Source organism: Brachyhypopomus gauderio, chromosome 6 (genome assembly GCF_052324685.1).
Source record: "Brachyhypopomus gauderio isolate BG-103 chromosome 6, BGAUD_0.2, whole genome shotgun sequence".
Lineage (NCBI taxonomy): Eukaryota > Metazoa > Chordata > Actinopteri > Gymnotiformes > Hypopomidae > Brachyhypopomus > Brachyhypopomus gauderio.
Window position 1 is genome coordinate 21,861,821 of NC_135216.1, and position 22,766 is coordinate 21,884,586.

The 22,766-nt window shown below is 40.3% G+C and overlaps 1 protein-coding gene across 8 annotated transcripts in view; it reads right to left on the reverse strand.

Annotated features, from left to right (window-relative positions):
* Nucleotides 1–9,240: 9,240 nt before the first annotated feature.
* The window catches only part of epb41a (erythrocyte membrane protein band 4.1a), an 83,544-nt gene continuing 70,018 nt past the window's right edge, over nt 9,241–22,766 (reverse strand). For 7 of the 8 annotated variants that reach the window (XM_077009680.1, XM_077009677.1, XM_077009676.1 and 4 more), the window contains 4 exons: nt 14,275–14,370; nt 13,033–13,113; nt 12,574–12,695; nt 9,241–11,003 (listed from right to left, as the gene is read on the reverse strand). In XM_077009680.1, the coding sequence (XP_076865795.1) occupies nt 12,597–12,695; nt 13,033–13,113; nt 14,275–14,370 (276 nt within the window). In that variant the 3' untranslated portion in view covers nt 9,241–11,003; nt 12,574–12,596. The remainder of the gene's footprint in view (nt 11,004–12,573; nt 12,696–13,032; nt 13,114–14,274; nt 14,371–22,766) is intronic. The other variant, XM_077009682.1, reaches the window with a different exon arrangement.

Sequence of the window (22,766 nt, forward strand, 5' to 3'; positions counted from 1 at the left end):
GAATAACACCTTACACCCCCTCCATGATCTTCTGGTCAGACAGCAGAGTACCTTCAGCAACAAATGTATTCAACTCCACTGCATCAAGGAACAGTACAGGAGATTGTTTCTTTCAATGTACAGTTCATCTCCACTATGCAGGGGCTTCGTCATTGTATGCTGAACCACTTTTCAGTTTGTCATTCTAATTAACACTATGCATTGCCACCACATCTATTAGATTAATATATCTATATGATACTGTTTTCAATGCACAGCCAATTTAGCTACAAGTTCATCTATTCTCACTGACTAGCTTACAAATACTGAGTACTTATTCTCAGGGAACACTGTCAATGATTATTCAGTATTACTCAGACCCCCATACAGCTATGTTAATCTTACACAGGCACCTGCATAATATCTATGTTCTGATTTTTCCTTATTTTCCCACTCTTGATTCCTATCTAGATTTTAGGTTTTTGAAGTCAACAGGTGTGAATCAGTGTTACTCCAGCTCTGCAATAATACTGATTTTATATGATTAAAGCAATATGGTCTGTCTGAGCATGTATAATAGGAGCAAGGGTAAAAATTCAGCAACAATCTTAACATAACTGTGACGGGGTGACAGAAGCAGCAGACACGGTATACGGTGTCGTGGTTTCTTTAATATCCTTAGCACAGCACAATACAACAAGTAAGAAAGCAAAGGAACGCAACACGCAAACGGCGTGAAGTAGCAAACAAGCACAGAAAGTGTAGAGTCACTAACTTGGCTCTAGGGAAGAATTGCATTGGTAGACGTCATGAGCAGCCTCACTCCTGTAGGCTCACTCCGGTAAATGCAAAGTAATGCACAGCACAGACCTGCGGGACCTTTGGGCTTAAATCAGGGTATGAGGGACAGGTGCAAGCGGTTATTGAATAAGCAGGTGAACTGAACTGTGGGAGTGAACGGGAGGTGGAGTGAAGTGGAGTTGGCGGCTCCCCTGTGGGGCTGGCCTGGCATACGGTGACAATAACATGACATCATTGTATCATGCTTAAACAAGTTACTGTTGCCAATGAGGGGTCACCTTAGTGACATAGCAGAGAGTGAACTGTTGCAGAGACTGGGAGTGCAATCAATCAGAGTGAAATGGAAAATAAGACTGTTGAAACAAAGCTGTAAATCTCTAACTATAACTGTAGCTGGAATACAACAGCACACAGGAGCTCAACACACTGGAATATAAATGACTCATATTTTTTATTAACTATAAATTGCACCAGTGCAGCATTATAACATTGAAGACATGCCATCAGTAAATTAAAACAGACAAACAAAATTCAGACATGAGCTTACATTTATGATGGAAGATCGTAACTTAAACTGAGGCATCATTCTTCTTGTAGAAAACATCTAATGTTGCTGCCTTACTCTAAGATATGCTACTACTGCCACTATACTGCTTGCATACACTATGCATATACAGTAAGCCAAATATTAATCACTTAAACAATTAATATTAGAGCTTACTTACAAATCCAGCTGTAGTGATTCCTTATATTTAACCAATATATGTTATAATCATGAAAATGTGTCATAAATATTGAGGCAGGATTCAGAGACGAGTTTGCATAAACACGTAGACATTATATAGGTAAACGAGACCCAAGTGCTGACAAGACTAGCCGGGTTAACACACACACACAGAACCACACCCAAGGAAATACACATATGTACATTTAACATAGACTACACCTACACACACTCAAAGGAAGGGGCCAGGGGCTGTATCGTGACAATAGCCTTTAATTATGCTATCCTGCTATTTGAAAATGAACAAAAACAATGGATAATAATAATACCAACAATAATAATGAATAATAATTTTGTTTAAATAATAATACACTTAAAATAATACATAAAGCAAACTTTCACGCACACCATGCACCCAAAGTCAAAGTCATGTGACGCGGGAGGCGGCAGACGGATGAGACACAGAAACCCTCGGGTTTGCTCACGGTCACTTTTATTTTAGTGCACACGGATTGCGCAATAGCGTACGAGTAACATAAAGTACACACACAACGTGCAGACCATAGACAACGACGAGCACAGGACACTGCGCGAGCGCACATTAAATAGACAAACCACATTAGCCCCACGTGATTACGAGACGAGTCACAGGTGAGACAGATTATCACACGACATAACCATAACCACGGAGATCCACAGACGCAGACGATGCACGTGGACTATGTAAACACACGCCCAAAAGGGAGGGGCCGGGGTCCTCAACGTGACAGTAAAATATATTGATATAGTGGTTTTTACAACACATGATGTCACAAAGCAGCTTTACAAGTGCATGGGTCCAGATCCCTAATGAGCAAGTCAGGGGTGACAGTGGCAAGGAAAAACTCCCTAGGCAGGGATTAGGAATAAACCTTGGGAGTACCAAGGTTATATATATATATATATATATATATATATATATATATATATATATATATATATATATATATATATATATATGGTGGTGTTCCACAAGGATCTGTATTGGGCCCCATATTGTATATTATATTATATATTATTGTATATGCTACCACTGGGCACAATCATTTATAGACATGGTATTAGCTTCCATTGCTACGCAGATGATACAGATGATAGTTGTATATATCTAATATGGATGATATCAATACTACTCCCAGAATTGAGAACTGCGTCCAGGACATAAAAAAAACTTGATGTCTAATTTTCTTCTTCTAAATTCAGATAAAACTGAGGTCTTGCTTCTTGGACCCAAAGCTGCTAGAAGCAATTGGTCTGATATTCCTCTTACCCAAGATGGCTTTTCAGTAACAACTAAATCTATCACAAAAAGCTTAGGTGTCACTATTGATTCAGATCTTTCTTTTGACACACATATATGCAATGTCACTAAGGCTGCCTTTTTCCATTCACATAATATCGCCAAGCTGAGACATTTATTTTCGTTAGTGATGCAGAGAAGCTGGTCCATGCTTTTGTCTCATCAAGATTGGGCTACTGTACTGGTCTTCTAATTGGATGCTCTAAACAGTCCCTAAAGAGACTCCAACTTGTACAGGATGCTGCAGCTAGAGGTCTAACTAGGGCTAGAAAATTCAATTATCATAGTCCTGCGCTCTCTGCACTATACTAGCTGCTGCTCAAATATCAAATTGATTTTAAAACTTCTTCTGCCCTATAAGGCGTTAAATGGTCTTGCTCCACAATATCTGAGTGAACTCATTACAAACTATAACCCATCTGGCCTTCTGCGCTCCCAAAATGCAGGATTTCTCTTAGTTCCAAAAAATAGCAAGACTGAGTATCATCTACATAGCAATAGAAGCTAATACCACGCCTACAAATGATTGTGCCCAGCGGTAACATATACAGGTATAATGCAAACATGGTGTCAACTTTAACTGCTATGCAGATGATACCCCGCCTTTACATATGAACCAAACCTGATGATAAATCCAGATTAAGGAAAATTGAGGCCTGTGTAAGAGATGTTAAATGCTGGATGTCACAAAACTTCCTCCACTTTAATGGTGACAAAACAGAGGTTCTCCATCTGGGCCCAAAGGCCGCAAGACAGAAAATACAAGATCTAATGCTAAATCTTGAAGACTACCCCATTACACCTGGCTCAGTAGCCAAAAATCTCGACTTCTGATTACCTCCAAGAACTTATTTCCTATTTTGAACCCCCGCATCTACTAACATCACAGGATGCTGGCTTCTTATTAGGTTAAGTCTAGGTTGAGAACGTACTTACTTAGTTTAGCATTTGGTAATTAATATGCCTCCTTAGATAAAGGTACAGATCCACGGGATTATGGGCAAAGGGTTTTATGGTAAACTGGGGCACTGGTGCTGTTATCCTGTCACTGCACGTAATCACTCAAGGTTGTTCACAGTGTAGTGGATGGATGCCAATGTCTCAGGGTGCTTCCAAGTCTGTGTTGCCTTCTGGTTCTGCCATTTTAGCTAGGCTATAATAATTTGATGCCGGAGTTGCTGCCACACTCCAGAATTGTTTAAATTTCCTCTGTCCCACATATAGTCCCATACAGAGCTATTTGTCCCTCTTTCTTTTCCAAATGGCTGCCCTCCTACCCGAGAAAAATACTGAGACGAGGAGAGACAAGCCTTTCTTGCTATCCACCCTGAGCCAGTCACGTCCTGCCTAATCAGTTATGTATCAACCCACTGCCATGGCTCCTCTCACCACCCCAATTTCCCACCTGCTACATCTGCTATATAGCTGTGTGGTATCTCCATGGCCCTGTACTACTATAACTGACCATCAAGAAGTCTAAGACTCTTAAGAATAAGAATTACATAAAGAACGCATGTATATGAATAAACACAAAGATTAGAATTATTTATCATTCCTGTCACTTTTTTGTTTATGTATCTTTCTAATCTAACAGTATAAGAAAAGAAACGTGTCCTTTATCAGAGGATATTAAGAGATAATTTACTACTTTAGTCAGCGCTGTGGTGGGGTCTAAATCTAGACTGAAAAAAAAGAAGAGAGTTGCAAAGAAACTACTTTCTCTAGGACTTAATAGCGAGTAGAGATTGGCCAGGTTTTTTAAGTAGTGGATTAATGGCTGCAAGTCTGCAGGATGTGGGGATGTAGCCTAGGCTCAGAAAAGACTTAATTATAGTGAGCAATGGTTCTATATGTGACAACGTGTTGTAAAAAGTGCTATATAAATAAATTTGACTTTGACTTCTATATGACTATGCAGTAGTTCTTTGAGTAGACAAGTTGGTACGGCATCCAGTATACATGTGGAGGATTTGGAAGAATTTACCATCACTCTTTAAAGTTTGTCCAATATCAATCAAGCATGCCATCATGGAGAATTTCCTCAGAGAATGAGAGGTTTTTCACTACAAGCCATCGAGATCTTTGGTCTTTATGTGCAAAGATAAGCAGCTGAGCTTCCAGGGGCGATACACCTGCATTCTGTCTTCTGAGGCCTGGCAGGGGAACAGGAGAGAGGGAGGGAGAAGAAGACAAGGAGAAACAGAGGAGGAGAGGACAGCAGCATACTGATTGAGGAGGGAAAGAAAAATGAGAATAAACATCAGTGTTTGACGTGTAGTGCGGGCGAGTGTTTAAATATGCAGACAAATGTTTCAAGGGCTATGACATCAAGGAAAGGAACAAAACGAGACAGAGAGGGAGAGACAGAGAGAGAGAGAGAATGAGACAGGCATAGAGAGAGAGAGAGAGAGAGAGAGAGAGAGAGAGAGAGAGAGAGAGAGAGAGAGAGAGAGAGAGAAAATGAGACAGAGATAGAGAAAGAGAGAAGCAGATAGTGAAAGAACTTTGCTTCTCTCTAAGCCATTTATATTAAACAAATTCCTGTGTGGGAGAAAGACCTTGAGTTTAGTACATGAAAAGTACTAAACACATATAAGCTTATCTTCCAGGCTTCTCAAAGCAGCATACACACCATGTAGTATGTTTGAATGAAATCTATGCAAGACAGAGAAATCTATTCAATCTACACCAAATCTGTTCAAGCATATGGCTCTGATTATATATAATAATGAGGAGGGCTCAGTACTTAGGTCCTGTTCACACTGCTGACCTTATCTTAAAACAGTACAAACTACTTTTCTGACTCTGTAGACTGGCATGACATCAGGCATATAAGCATATGTATATCAGCCATATACATCAGCCATGATTCCTTCACTGACTTCCTATATTTGCATAAACAGGTCAAACCCTGCAGTTAACGGATTTGTGCTTCAAAAGAACAAAGTAATTGAACTCAAAAATTAAATTCATTTTATTATTTATTGAACAGCACTTCAACAAATAAAAAAGAAATACATTTTAGTGTAAGTATAAGATTATATTTGCCTACTTCTTTACTTACACACATTACCAGGCCTACAGTGTTTGTACATAAAGCAACAAGTACAATCACCAAAGCTAAACATGGCTGTTCTGATTCTGAAAAGCGAGAGTCACAGTGTTTACATTTCAATGGTTTTAGCCTGCCAGTTGGCTGTACTCTGGTTCCACTGGTTTGAAACCCTTAGTAATACACTGTCCGTACAGGCAATCTTCTGATTCAGGACAAGCACAAATCTTTACTGCTACAGCTACATGATTTGACAAAAGCAATCAATATTTCAAATTGCTGTCTTTTCTGGTTTTATGATATCGAGAGAAGTACATGAACTTATACTAGTTGGGCAGCACAATGGAGGACGGGTTCCCTTTTGAGTCTTGGTCCTCCCAAGGTTTTTTCCTAATCCCTGCCTAGGGAGTTTTTCCTTGCCACTGTTGGCCTAGGCTTGATCATTATGGATCTGGACCCATGCACTTGTAAAGATGCTTTGTGATATGTGTTGTAAAAAGCACTATATAAATAAAATTGCCTTGACTTGACATGACATATACAGGAGTACATAAGGAGCATAACAAAGAGGTTTAAAAAATACTGCAGTCAAAGACGGTCACCACTGGACTAGACCTGCTTATTGGTGTCAAAGATAATGTCAAAAAATGTTCAAGTGTGTCCAATAGATGAACTATTGCTGCCATATCCATCCACCTACTCAATCTACTCCAATGGATGCAGACACAGCTCGACCACCCTAGACCCACTGGAGAATCTGAGACTTCTACACCTATACTGAAATGGCTACATGGACAATACAGTCCTACAGCGTGGACTGTAGTAGCTGGGCTGCCCAGGGAGTGGAGGTTCTCTTGGTTCTCCAAAGGTTTCCTCTTCCACCCAGGGAGTTTTTGCTTGCCACTGTTCCCACTGGCTTGCTTGTCATGACATTGCTTATTATTATCTGTACCAGTACAAGCGTGACATTGTTTTGTGATATTTGTTATGCAGCATGTGCTGTATAAAATATTTGACCTGACAATTCCTTAAAAAGAAAAAAAAAAAAGACACAAACCATGTGATCCAGTAAAACAGATGAGACTGAAACAAAGGGAAGGTCATTAACAGCAGTAGGAGACGGATAAAGGGTTAAAAAGGAAAGAAAGATTCAGTTAGCAAGTCTTAACAAATGGGAAGTATCTGATCAGGCATAATGAGCATCGCAGAGCCACAGGGTGGGGATGATGATCAGTGAGGGGTTCTGGCACAGAGCTGAGGAACAGCAGGAAAGTTAGAATGATGAAACCTGGTGAAGAGCTTCCCACACCAGAGGCTGTCTAACACTGTGGGGGTGTCTGCATCAGAAATGTAACGTTTGGAGAGGATTTCCATTTTGTATTTTGCTCCTGACATATTTGCATTCCACAAATTTCAGTCAAAAGATATTTGAATTTAAGTCAAAAGATAATTTTAAAAGATAAAAGATTTTATGAGGCAAATACTTCATGTTAAGATTCACAGTTAATTGTTAGTATTTTTTACACTGGGCAATATATCAGCCAGTCTCCTTAATGTTTCTGAGAATCCAAAGAATTTTTGGAAGTAAAACATTGCTTTGAATTGCAACAAAAATCAAATGTCACAAAAATAATTTACAAAAGACCAAGATGAAATGACAGAAAGATTTAGTTCTGTTTAACATAAGTGTTTTTTAGGTCCAGGTCAAGCTTTAAAAGATTAATCTCCACAAAATTACACCTTTACCATAACACAGAAAACATATGGTTTCCATGTGTAAAAGTAAACAGTTAAGTGAAGTTAATTGCTTAAACGTCATCAAACCCGGCACGGGAAAGAATCCCAGGACATGTTCACAAGATCGCTAAACAAGTGAAAAATACACTGGAATTTCCCATAGACACTTGCAAATATCCAGTGTCCCTGGGCTTGGATTTCATGCTTGGTGAGGTCCACATATGGTGGACCAGCTGCTAGTAATAAATAATAATGATTTTGTTCAGTGTATTATTGAATGTGAATCCAAGGCTATTTGTTGGCCTGTCAACCCAGGCTGTTCCTTACGTAAGACTTAAGTATTCATCATCCTTGTGGACTTTAGTCCTGAGGAATTCTTGCTTACATTGTTCGTTTTTTGACCCAAGAACGCCTATTCTATTTCTACACCTTTGTAAAATGAGCCTGACACAATTCAGCCTTGGTTGAAGAAAGGTGTATTTTCATAGCAAGTGTACTCATTAGCTGTGAAGGCATCTGCACGCTTAGCAAATTAGTGCAGCTTCAGTTTGGTTGGATTCCATTTTGCTTGTTTCTCTGGATGTACGATTAAGCTGGTGTTTAGCCCAGTGAGATACTGCCTGCCACTGACCATTGACAGACTTTATTTACTGCAGGTGCCATAGTTAAGCATTTAATCAATTCCATCTTGCTAGCTGACATTCATGTGTGTGACTGCCACTGATATTATTGACTGCAAGTACAAATAATGCTACACTGGCCACACTGCAGCCTCAGAGATGACCTTTCGATAACAAGAGAGACTCTATGAAGAAAAATTAATTACCCAATAATAATAATTCTATCATGCTCTTCCCAGTCGTTGGTCAGGAGCACCTCTGAGTGACAGCACATTTCTAAAGGGCTTAGAGTTCTCACTCATGTGTACTTGCTGTCAAGCCAATAACAACTACCAACAGAACATCTATGGTCTTACACCATCTATCTGAAAACATGGCATCTATAATACTTATACAATACAGGCTGGCCTAATCAGTTTCATTTACAGTTTCATTTACAGAAATGAAAAACAACTGTAGCCTTACATGCTTCCTCCCAGACAGCCTCTTCCAACCAAACATCCTCAGATGTTTAGAGAAGCATATCTCTAGGTCAGCCTTGGGCTGAGATATAATCCCTGCCATTTCCTTTCTCACACTTCACCTATGCTATGCTACCTCATGCTGCTACTAAGTCACTTATAAAGACTGAGTAATTATTTCTCAGTGTTATGGCAGACATTAAAGTACAGCATATATACATACATACATACATACATACATACATACATACATACATACATACATACATACATATATATATATATATATATATATATATATATATATATATATATATATATATATATATATATATATATCTGAACGTCCTGTCAAGGAGACGAAGCTCAACCTGTGAGGCCTGTGACGCCTACACTTTCATCTGCTGTCCATGCGTTGATCACTCTGTGATGTAGCTCTGTAATAAAAAACAAACAAAGGGAACAAGAGAGACAGATGGGGAGAGGAACCCATTGCTGTTCACATGAAACTGTGTAGAAGGAAACAGTTGGACTAAGTTTGAGTTTATTGAGTGCATGGTGTATTTTACAATTGCTATTCTTTCTCAGTGATCGCAAGGAGAGATGAGCTAAACAACAAGAAACTCATATTCAAAAAGTAGGACCCGCCTCTCTCTTTCCACTCTAGTTGAGGGACGAGAGCACACAACAGGAACACACTGAAAGAGGTTCAGCATTTTGACCTCTTTACAGAGTACTATTTACTATTATAAAAGGATAAGGTTTTTAAAATAGACATTTTAAAACTGTATGTGCTGGGTTCATTAAGTTGATAAGGAGCAGTAGGCCATGTCACAGGAACAGATGCATTTGCACAAATTCATATTTATAACATCTGCATATTTGTCAAAGCATGTTCAAGTTTTATGGACCAAGAGTTATTAGAGGTCAATATAAATTAATGTATTTTGTCACAAAATAGAAATCCTGAAGACAATAAGAAACCTTTTACAAGAAAGCAATTCTGAGCACCTTTCAGTTACTTTATGCATCTGTTTACTCTGTGTAATATATTCTAAATTCTGTTATCCTAGTTTAGCTGAAGTGCGACTGGTTATTTATGCTTTGAGGCGTTTTGTCCATCTGTGCCATCTGCGCATGAGGACCTACTGCCCCCTCTGGTAGAAAAGTAGAAATATGCTGAAAATGGAAGTGAGACAAAAAGCTGTCTCTGCAACTCCCAGTAAAAAAAGAATCAACTGTAGCTGGTGGCTGGAATGCTTTTTTACACCTAATACAAAAACATCAGACTACATTTAACCTGCTTGTAAAAGAGCAGGCCATCTACAATGCTGGAATTCACACACAATATAAAATGGCTGAAAATAAATAAAAAATAAGATAGAATGTAGTTATCACTACAGTTTGCTCCCTCTCCATCACAGCCCCCTTTCACTTTGACAAAAAAAAATCTATAATGCGAACAACTAAAGAGACAACAAAGAAACAACAAGAAACCATAATGAAGACATTCACAAAATAATCAGATCTTTAAAAGCTGAGAAAATTTGTATTAGCTCCCTGTTTTTACTAAAATAAACTTTTTTTTACACAATACAAGGCTACATTAATGACATTTTCCACAACAGAAACATAATACATGTAGAATATTTGCATTTGGAAACCAATAATTGTATAATAAGAGCTGTTTCCTTGCCCCACGTAATGAACCCCACATCTATATTACATTATACATTTGTCCAGTTTACCACCACCACCCCCCCCCCCCCCCAAAAAAAAAAACAAAAAACAAACAAAAAAATCCTTATTTTCTCACAAATTTAATGTGACTGTATGATCAAACCCACTGAGAGATTTCATACAAATGTATGTTTTAGGAAACATTTGGATATGAATCAGTCTAGAGAGACATCAGGGAATGACTGGGTGCCATGCAGATGTGGGCACTAAGTTTAGTCCACGGGAGCTGCTTTGAGATGGTATGTGGACGGCCTCCTCCTGGACACAATGCTGAGAGTCTACAGAGTCTGAGGATCTTGGGGCACAGAAATGCTTTATGTTTGCTTGACTTCCAGGCTCTGGGATCGTAGGAAGGCAGTAAGGAGCAGTGGGTTGCTTGAGAAACAAAATGTGTGCGGATTAGTAAGGGCCTCGTACAGAAAAGATGCGTGTCTCTGAGGTAAGTAGGTCTGTATGGTGGTCAGCACTCTGAGAAAGAGGATCCGGAGAAGCAGGGCCCGTGGTCATTTTCACATCCACGCTCCCAAGTGGTCCCAGGTTTACTTTGCCCCTGCGTATGCACAGCCAGTTCAAAGTGGTCAGATGTAAATCACATTAAGTGAAAGCAAAACAACTCAACTGCACTTTCAGACAAAGCAGAAAGAAACGGACCAAAAACAGTTCACAGATGTGATGTCTGAGGATGGGGGTAAAGAACCATGAGTGCCACACCTGCTGTGAGGCTAGGGCAACGACACGGGCCTCACTGGGACAACAGGACAAGCTGGAGAGTAGTGAATAATAAAATCCCCAGCACATCCTGAGACTAAAGCGTTACAGTAAACTGCAGGTTTGATGGAAATGGGAAGTCACCCACCGCCATGTCCCAGCATGAAGAACAAGACTAACCGTTCCCATCAGTGTATACATACCACCCGGTCAGGGCACTAAACAGCACCAGACAAACACGGACCCTCACACAAACAGCTCCACAATTACACCCACATGGGTCCACTACCACCAAATCCTCTCTTTGTGGAACATGCTGCATTACCATGTACCAGAGTTCTGAGGACGTGAGGAGGGGCAGTGAAAGAACAGCAGGACTGTGGCACAGTGCCTGGACCTTAGGACCCAGGGGAGTTTAAAGAGGTGCTCTCACATTTCTCCACTCCTAATCAGAATTTACAAGCACTGGGTTACATGGCTTTGTGTGGGTCTTGGAAAACTTAGAAGTGCTTTTTCTTCAGTTTCCACGGTTGTTATTTGCTCCTCAAATGAACATGGCTCATTTTGAGCAGATTGAGTATTCTAATCTAGCAAGACATACCAGTATTAGCCTCTCATTCTATCCTACCCTATTTCTCAGGAGGGATTAGACAGAGATACATACCACACACTTCACACTTCAGAGAGCCTGAAGGGGTTACGACTGCTTCAGATTTAAAGCACTAAAGTTAATCTATGCAACGCAGTCACTGTTCACCATGTCTTTACGAAAAAGGGAAGAGAGAGAGAGAGAGAGAGAGAGAGAGAGAGAGAGAGAAAGAGAGAGAGAGCAAGGATGGGCACTTTAATCCACACATAAGAAGCTTCCAAACACTGAAAACGGAGATGACCCAGTGCTTCGTCCAAAAGAGCTTTTGTAGTTACTACAGTATATGAGAGGACACATTAGTATGAGAGGACACATTAGTATGAGAGGACACATTAATATCTTTGGAAAGAACCAAGCTGCCCATATCTACTACTGCACATGTGCTACCCATTCTAAATGAACACTGCACTGCTGCTCTGTAGAGGGAAAATATCATTTAATATGATGCAAAGATGGATTTTAAAAAGTGGGGATGAAAAAGAAAATGCATAATAAGTATAAAATGAATAAAAGAAATGATAGTGGTGATGTGTTTATTTAAATACAAATTAATTTTAATTATATGTAATTATATTTATGACTTGGCATAATGCCAAGGCTGCAGTGAAGTAGTCAGCAGCACTGCTACAAACCCACTTCTGTTGCATGAAAGTTGCATCATGCAGTTACAACAGACACTCTCACCAACTTACACACACACACGTGCATACACACACGTGCATACACACATGTGCATACACACCCATCTCTATCTGATTCTCACCTGCACATGTTTTGAAGGGTAGATTATTCTGGGGTGATCTCGGTTTCCTGATGCACCACTACTTTAGTGACGGACATGTCTGGGTGCTGCTCCTTGGCCTCCTTTATGGCTTGAGCCAGAGCCTGATGAAGAGACATGGGAGAAATCCAAGCCAACCGCACAGAAAGAACGTGTAATATCTATAGAATAATACATACTAATTGGCCATTAGACAAGCTAATGGCCGTTTCTCTCAGGGCTACACAGCTCGTCCTGCAGTGATTATTACAATGGGAGACTGCTCATTTCTCATGGTGCAGTGAGACCATCAGCAATAATTGAGAACATTTGTCACTTTGAGTGAGACGGGTGCTAAGCAAATTGCTACTGTACATGTACCATACTGTATGCAGAAAATAAATGTATATATATTGAAATATACCAGTACTAAACAATGTAGAGGAGAATGAAGATCAGTACCTTATCATGGTCAATCTCAGTGTCCCCTGTAATCACGATCCTTTTCTCAATTCGGGTCTCGGAGATTCCTCCTTTCACCGTCTGAGAAAGTAGAGGAGGTGGGATGAGAGTAACAGACAGTATAGAGGCTAGGATACTCGCTCACAAGGATACTTGAGCTCACTCGATCAAATCAGCTTAATAAGCTTATATTACCGCAATTCTATATTAGTGACACTGGCTACCTGTCGCACTTCGCATTCAGTTCAAAATCCTCCTGTTAATATTCAGATCTCTACAAGAGGTAGATGCAGCCTGTGCAGCTCCAGTGGCCCTGTGGCCCCCCATGATCACCTAGCTCCTCCCACACAGGTGTTTTGTCCATTCCTAAATTCCTATTGGTCAACACAGGGGACAGACCTTCTAGTGGCATAACCGCCATACTAAGGAACACATTGTAGTCTGTAACTTTTCTCCTTCAAAACTCAACCCCCTCTGCCCGAGCACTTTCATTCTCCTACTTACTGAGGGTTATTTAATGCTTCTGTAAAGGGACTTTGGATATGAGAAAGATGCTGTAGAAACTGAACTCATTATTATTATAGAGGAGTTAATGCATTCTCTTTATTAAAACTGTAGCCAGGTTCGTCTTTCGGTGTACCTAGGGCAGTGGACCATTTAAAGGGCACTGTTAAAAGTCCCACGAGAATGCCCACACCTTCAGGCCACACAAATCATTCGCTGCCTTAACAAAATATGAGGCCATTCTGGCTAGGCACCAAGACTTAAGAGTAAGACAGGTCTTATGTCAGCAAATTCCTGAGTGAAACTCAAATATTTGTTTACACCCTGGAAAAGACAGAATAAAAGTCATCTGTGTAATCTGTATTTCCAAAGCTACAGTTTTTTTGACATCTAGAGCAACTGTTTAGAATACCAAACCACTCGTTTTGTCAGTTCACATGCTATTGGGGGGGGATTAGTGTGTGCCAAAAAAAAGTGTACCACATTTAAATTCTTAAGACAGACAGCTGTAACTGAAATTACTAATTTACAAAAAGAAAGTAATAAACTTTGCTCATACTATAAATATTCATAAACAATAAATGAAAAAGAGAGTAAGCTCCCATGAATCCTCTTCAAGCCTAAATAACAGCATAAAATGAGGTGAATTTCCATATAAATCTGGAATGACAGGGCTTTACAGCCGGAGATGATACTGTGGCATTTGCTGAGTCTGCTCTGAGAGATGGAGGCTCTCACCTTAGTGATCTGTGTGGTGGTGGTGGTGCTCACAGTCTCAGATGTGATGGTCTGTGCACTGAGCAGCAACCCTTCCTTCTCTACCACGGCATCAGGCTAACAGAAACACACAGATACTCCAGCTCAGGACCAATAAATAAACATCTTCAGCTAATAAAACTACCAACTTTTAAAACTCAAATTTATTTTCTTTTTCCACCCTTGGGTCTCCTGTGGTGCATGATAGCTCTCAACCAGGGAGAAGAACTGAGCTAACATATGCTTCCTCACATGAAGCAATCGCAAGACGTAGAATGACTACATCTTGCTCTAACTCCTGAAAGTGCGAAACATGGCCGGTTCTGAGCATTGGACTTGTGTTGCACTAATTAACAGGGAGACGGGAAACTAGGTCATCATTCCCACCCAGAGAATTGTGCCAGTTATGCCCTTTTGGACTGGTGTCATCAGCATGTGAACTAAAGGTTCCTGTAAACTTTTCAAAAGTTTCACAATTTTCTACACATCTTCCATTTTTTATGAATTTATCATTCCAAAATGTAATCACTTAAGACATAATTAGATTACTGCCTTTAACACTAGAAGTGCTATGCCTCATTAAATGCATTTACATGTTGATGTAAATATGTTAAAGATGCTGGATTTGTTGCACCATGAACATTTTCTGTTTTTTTTATTTTAAATTAAAATCCCAATGTTACAATATGATTTTTATTACACGTCTAGTGCTAAATTTGACTTCTTAAAATTTTCATTTTTATGCACAATGAATGGGAAATGGTTGCTTACAAATCTCAAAAACACCAGGTTGCCAATGCTGCCTCAAGGGAATACTGATTTTACCCTGGAATGTACAATAAAAGTGATGCCTCACCCATATGTACCTGTTTAAACCTTCCTTTTGAGCTGACAACAGATGTGGGATATGGCTATTCCTGATAGCCTACCTAAGAAAACACTGGTCACTCTTGGTCTTTTACTCAGTTCAGACTGAACCTGCTCACTTTTGAGTGAACATATCAACTGGCTGCTATTAACAAAACCCAGAGTAACGTGTGTCATCACGCTGATGTAATAATAAATTCAATTGCACAAATTCTGACAATTGAAAGCACCAATAGTTTCCCATAATTATTGACACCTAGAAATGATCCAAAGCAGATTCCATGCTTGTCCAGTGGTGGTTCCAACACAGGCACCAATGGGCAGGGTGTCTACCAACACCAGTACAGAGCATGTTCTGAAGTCACGTGTTCTGAAGTCACGTGTTCTGAAGTCAACACAAACCAAGAAAAAAAATGCTGCTCACCTGACACATTTTCTAAGAGTGTAAGAATAACTCAACATAAAAGTCAAAGAAAACAATATCAAAGAAACACCACACTTATGTGAAACCAACCTGTTCAATTGGGAAGCAACACTGATTGTGAATCAATTTCACCTGCTGTTGTGCAAATGGAACAGACAACAGGTAGAAACGACAATTAGCAAAACACCCCCTGTAAAGGAGTGGTTCTGCAGGTGGTGACCACAGACCTTTTCTCTGTGATGTTTTGGTTACTTTTGCATTTTGTCAGTTCTCTCACCATAGAGGTTGCATGATGCGGTGTCTACAACCCACAGAAGTTGCTCAGTGCAGCTCATCCACGATGGCACATCAATGCGAGCTGTGGTAAGAAGGTTTGCTCTGTCTGTCAGCACAGTGTCCAAAGCATGTAGCAGATACCAGGAGACAGGCCAGTACACAAGGAGACATGGAGGGGGCCGTAGGAGGGCAACAACCCAGCAGCTGGACCACTAATTCCTCCTTTGTGCAAGGAGAAACAGGCGGAGCAGTGCCAGAGTCCTGCAAAATGACCTCCAGCAGGCCACTAATATCCATGTTTCTACTCAAACTGTCAGCCCAGCACCATGCAGGGTGATTGGCATTTGCCAGAGAACACCAAGATTGGCAGATTCGCCATTGGCGCCCTGTGCTCTTCACGGATACGAGCAGGTTCACACTGAGCACATGTCACAGACGTGACTGGAGGTTTGGCAGTGGGTTAGTAATGGTGTGGGGAGGCATTTCTTTTGAGGGCTGCAAAGACCTCAATGTGCTAGCTAGAGGTACCCTGACTGCCATTGGGTACCTGGATGAGATCCTCAGATCATACAGGCACGTAAAGGCCACACACACTACTGAGCACCATTTTAAATTGTCTTGAGGAGTTTCCACTGAAGTTTAATCAGCCTATCGTGTGTGTGTGTGTGTGTGTGTGTTAAGAAAAATAGTGCTAATCAGTGCTACCCTACTTCTTTTTGGACAAAACAGCTTAACAACTTTCAAGCTACTTTATTTTAAAAGTAGCAAAGCTTGTATCTCAGAAAAATGCAACATCACCTCCAACACCATCAATTATGTGTATGAATGTAAAAAAATAAAGCCAAATTTGCTTAAAAGAAATGGAATTGCTAAATGGAAAAATGTAGCTGCAAGATTTAACAACATTAAGAAAGAATATAGCCGCAAGCGGCGATTGGCGGGTTCACACACCAATAGGCATTTTGGCCTCAATAGGCAAAAGGAAGCCCAAAAGGTCCTTTAGACCTAAAAGTGAAAAGAAGCTGTTTGGGTTTGGCCAGTGTGTGCTCTACAGATAGAGTGTGATGACATCTGCGTGTGTCAGAAAGGGAGACACAAAAATAGCACATCTGGCTAGGGCTGCATCTATGTGAACAGCATAGGAAGGCCTGCACTTGTCTATACATGATTGGGCCTCTATATTACTGACAGAGAGAGATTGAGGACCCCAGAGACTATGCTTTGTTATTTCACTCCTTGTACACCTAGCACGCCTAACATGACTGCCCGTGTATTCAAAGTATGAATGTAGTCTGCAAAGCCTGGCATTACATGACTGGCATGACTGACATAACTGATATGACTGGCATGACTGAAATGACATCACTGGCATGATGAACAAAAGTAACATGACTGATATGACTGACATGACTTATGTCTGACATGACTGGACTGACATGACTGATATGACTGGACTGAAATGACTGACATGACTAGACTGACATGACTGTTATGACTGGACAGATATGCATACAAACTATACATACATTTAGGTAGAAGTGTGTGTGTGTGTGTGTGTGTGTGTGTGTGTGTGTGTGTGTGTGGTAGTGTATGTACTCAAACTATGACAACATATACTAATACATACATACATAAGTATACATAGAAACTATACATACATATAGGTATAAAGGTGTGTGTGTCTGTGTGTTTGTGTGAGAGAGAGACAAAAAGAAGCCAAATATCAGTTTGTATAAGCATGTGTTAGTCACTGAGATATGGGTGGGTATGGCTAGGGAAGTGTCATTGTGAATGCTATAGGAAGGCCTGCTTGCGCCTGTATGTGTGTGTGCCTGGTTAATAGACACAGAGAGATCTAGGTAGCCAGAGCAATGTTTACTTAGGGCACAGAGATGGGAGGGGGAATGTGGGTGAGAGTGTGAGAGAGACTGAGAGTGTGAGTTTCAGCTTGCGTGCGTGTGAGAAGGAGAAGGTGACAGAGGGACTTTACATGCATTCTTATGCATTGTATATAATACTGCACTGTAGAGCCATACGATAACCGATTTAGATGAAACTTGACAAATTTGTTCAGGATGGGATTCTGAATGGGCTTGTGCATTTTGGTCAGAATTGGGTAAAATATGAAAGAGCTTTAAGAATATGAATATTATATGTATCGATGCTGTCCATTAAAAAAATATTTAGCAGGTATAAGTGTCCTCAAATCCAAAATCTTTGGATTGTTTTTTGATTTCACACTCTGTAGAGTATTATAAGACTTTGCTTGACATGATAGTATGAAAATCCTAGGAGGAGTATGAAAAGTGATGATTTCAAACTATTATTACCTGTAAATAAACTGTGCATTTTTTAATAGGACATGTAATGGGAAAGTTGTTCGCACTACTGCAAGGAATCAAAAGAGTCCAATTGCATGTTCCCAAGTGGAATTATGTAGGGGATACACTTGCTTTTTTTGCAATAGCGCCCCCCAGTGGCCAATCGACACCCGGCTGGATTATGTCATAGGGGGCGTGCACTTGTCCACACCCAAGAGGTTTCGTGCAGATCGACCAATGGTAAGCCTGTCAAACGCGTGCCGATCACTGATTGGCCGATTACGTCAGCCATTTTGGAAGTATGGCATGTCTGCTTTAGGACCTGGTTTCCAGAGGCCCATAGATGATGTCTGTCAAGTTTCATGTGGATCGGCCAATCTGAGTGCATGGGGCAAATTTTTGCATGTTATAGCGCCCCCTAGCAGGTGAGGTATGGCAACCTCTGCGAGCTGCCCCAGACCCTCACAGGGAAGCTGTCTGTGAAGTGCCATCTCATTACATGCAAGTTTTCTTAAGTTAGAGCTCCATATGCGCAAAATTTACTATTGAATTTACGCCCCCTCATTTGATTGGCTTATACTGACTAGGTAGTGAAGAAATTAGCATTTTTGTTGGATACGTTTTAAAGTTCAGACTCTTCTGAACGTTTTGATACCACATATGTGCATGTATGTGAAAAATCCAGGGACTAGTTCGCGCTCAAAGATGTGTGTGATTTTGCACATTATGCAAATTAACTCGAAATCTAAGTGGGCGGAGCTTAATGGTTGTATATTAATTGTCCTATTGAATTTAGTCAAGGAATGTATAGGAACTGGAATTTTGGTTCTAGGACCTACGGTGTAGGAGATATGGACAAAAAGTCAATATGGTCTGCTATAGCGCCACCATCAGGCCAATTTGGGTCCCTGTATGGGAATCTGGTCCTTGGAGGTAACTGAACCTTTTTGCCAAGTTTGGGGTTTCTAGGCATTACGGTCTAGGCTGCACAATACGTTTTAGGTCAAAAAATGGGACAAAGAATAATAATAAGAAAGAATATAGCCGCAAGCGGCGATTGGCGGGTTCACACACCAATAGGCATTTTGGCCTCAATAGGCAAAAGGAAGCCCAAAAGGTCCTTTAGACCTAAAAGTGAAAAAAAGCTGTTTGGGTTTGGCCAGTGTGTGCTCTACAGATGTAGAGTGTGATGACATCAGCGTGTGTCAGAAAGGGAGACACAAAAATAGCACATCTGGCTAGAGCTGCATCTATGTGAACAGTATAGGAAGGCCTGCACTTGTCTATACATGATTGGGCCTCTATATTACTGACAGAGAGAGATTGAGGGAGCCAGAGACTATGCTTTGTTATTTCACTCCTTGTACACGTAGCACGCCTAACATGACTGCCTGTGTATTCAAAGTATGAATGTAGTCTGCAAAGCCTGGCATGACTGACATGACTGGCATTACTGACATAACTGATATGACTGGCATGACTGGAATGACATCACTGGCATGACGAACAAAATTAACATGACTGATATGACTGACATAACTGGCATGACTGTAATGATTTGAAGATTTGACTGACAGGACTGATATGACTGGACTGAAATGATTGGCATGACATGACTTACATGACTGGCAGAACATGACTGGCATGACTGGCATGACTGACATGACTGATATAACTGACATGACTGGACTGGCATGTCTGATATGACTGACATCACTGGTATGACTGACATATACTATACATATACTATAGATATGCATACAAACTATACATACATTTAGGTAGAAGTGTGTGTGTGTGTGTGTGGTAGTGTATGTACTCAAACTATGACAACATATACTAATACATACATACATAAGTATACATAGAAACTATACATACATATAGGTATAAAGGTGTGTGTGTCTGTGTGTTTGTGTAAGAGAGAGACAAAAAAGAAGCCAAATATCAGTTTGTATGAGCATGTGTTAGTCACTGAGATATGGGTGGGTATGGCTAGGGAAGTGTCATTGTGAATGCTATAGGAAGGCCTGCTTGCGCCTGTATGTGTGTGTGCCTGGTTAATAGACACAGAGAGATCTAGGTAGCCAGAGCAATGTTTACTTAGGGCACAGAGATGGGAGGGGGAATGTGGGTGAGAGTGTGAGAGAGACTGAGAGTGTGAGTTTCAGCTTGCGTGCGTGTGAGAAGGAGAAGGTGACAGAGGGACTTTACATGCATTTTTATGCATTGTATATAATACTGCACTGTAGAGCCATACGATAACCGATTTAGATGAAACTTGACAAATTTGTTCAGGATGGGATTCTGAATGGGCTTGTGCATTTTGGTCAGAATTGGATAAAATATGAAAGAGCTTTAAGAATATGAATATTATATGTATTGATGCTGTCCATTAAAAAAATATTTAGCAGGTATAAGTGTCCTCAAATCCAAAATCTTTGGATTGTTTTTTGATTTCACACTCTGTAGAGTATTATAAGACTTTGCTTGACATGATAGTATGAAAATCCTAGGAGCAGTATGAAAAGTGATGATTTCAAACTATTATTAACTGTAAATAAACTGTGCATTTTTTAATAGGACATGTAATGGGAAAGTTGTTCGCACTACTGCAAGGAATCAAAAGAGTCCAATTGCATGTTCCCAAGTGGAATTATGTAGGGGATACACTTGCTTTTTTTGCAATAGCGCCCCCCAGTGGCCAATCGACACCCGGCTGGATTATGTCATAGGGGGCGTGCACTTGTCCACACCCAAGAGGTTTTGTGCAGATCGACCAATGGTAAGCCTGTCAAACGCGTGCCGATCACTGATTGGCCGATTACGTCAGCCATTTTGGAAGTATGGCATGTCTGCTTTAGGACCTGGTTCCCAGAGGCCCATAGATGATGTCTGCCAAGTTTCATGTGGATCGGCCAATCTGAGTGCATGGGGCAAATTTTTGCATGTTATAGCGCCCCCTAGCAGGTGAGGTATGGCAACCTCTGCGAGCTGCCCCAGACCCTCACAGGGAAGCTGTCTGTGAAGTGCCATCTCATTACATGCAAGTTTTCTTAAGTTAGAGCTCCATATGTGCAAAATTTACTATTGAATTTACGCCCCCTCATTTGATTGGCTTATACTGACTAGGTAGTGAAGAAATTAGCATTTTTGTTGGATACATTTTAAAGTTCAGACTCTTCTGAACGTTTTGATACCACATATGTGCATGTATGTGAAAAATCCAGGGACTAGTTCGCGCTCAAAAATGTGTGTGATTTTGCACATTATGCAAATTAACTCGAAATCTAAGTGGGCGGAGCTTAATGGTTGTATATTAATTGTCCTATTGAATTTAGTCAAGGAATGTATAGGAACTGGAATTTTGGTTCTAGGACCTACGGTGTAGGAGATATGGACAAAAAGTCAATGTGGTCTGGTATAGCGCCACCATCAGGCCAATTTGGGTCCCTGTATGGGAATCTGGTCCTTGGAGTTAACTGAACCTTTTTGCCAAGTTTGGGGTTTCTAGGCATTACGGTCTAGGCTGCACAATGCGTTTTAGGTCAAAAAATGGGACAAAGAATAAGAAAAATAAGAAAAATACCAGCAATTACAATAGGGTTCCCACACTGTGTGTGTGAACCCTAAATATAGCCGCAAGCGGCAATTGGCGGGTTCACACACGAATAGGCCACTTGGCTTCAATAGGCAATAGACCCAATACGTCCTTTAGACCCAAAAGAAGCTGTTTGAGTGGAAAAAATGCACAAATAAATCAATGTGCAAAAAAATGTTCAATTGGGGCACTAAAGGCCCAAAAGGATCAAAATAATGTGTATTGGCAAAATGATTCAAATCACAGAAATAATCACATGCTGAGATCAGCTTTGTGTGTGTGTTTGTGTGGTATTTCATGTGAGAAATAGTTTTCAGTCCGTTCCGATGTTTGGCCACTAGATGGAGCCCAAGTACTACCATACTGATATCTCATTAATCTCAGTAATGCAATATGACATTTTGGTGAATTAAAAGGTTCATTTCTGGTCAGGCAGTGCACTTTTTGTTATAAGATGCAATTGCAATGTTATAGAAGTAATTGATCTGGATCATACAAGACCAATTACTTGTCTGTATTCTGCATAACAAGATTGCAGCATGAGTTTTTATGTTTTCTTAGGTTTTTGGGTACTGTAGCGCCCCCGACAGGCCAATTTGAACCAAACTTGGCGTACCTCACAAGGACTTCAGGATATAAAAGCCTTTCAAATTGGGAATTGATTGCATACATGGTTTATGAGTTATAGCAATATAGGTCATATATGGCATGGCCACAATGATATAATGGGAAAATGGACCAATCAGAAAAATAAAAATCCAACATTTTTTTACTCAGTTTTTACCTACAGAGTCTACTGATTATGCTCATAGCAATTTTTCCATAATTGGATCAAATTCCTATGGCTAGTTTATAAATAGCTATTTTCAAACAATTGATGAATGTGACAAAAGTATGCATTTTTTAATAGGACTTGTAATTGCAAAGTTGTCAGGTCTACTGCAAGGAATAAAATGAAACAAGCTGCATGTTCCTAAGTGAAAAT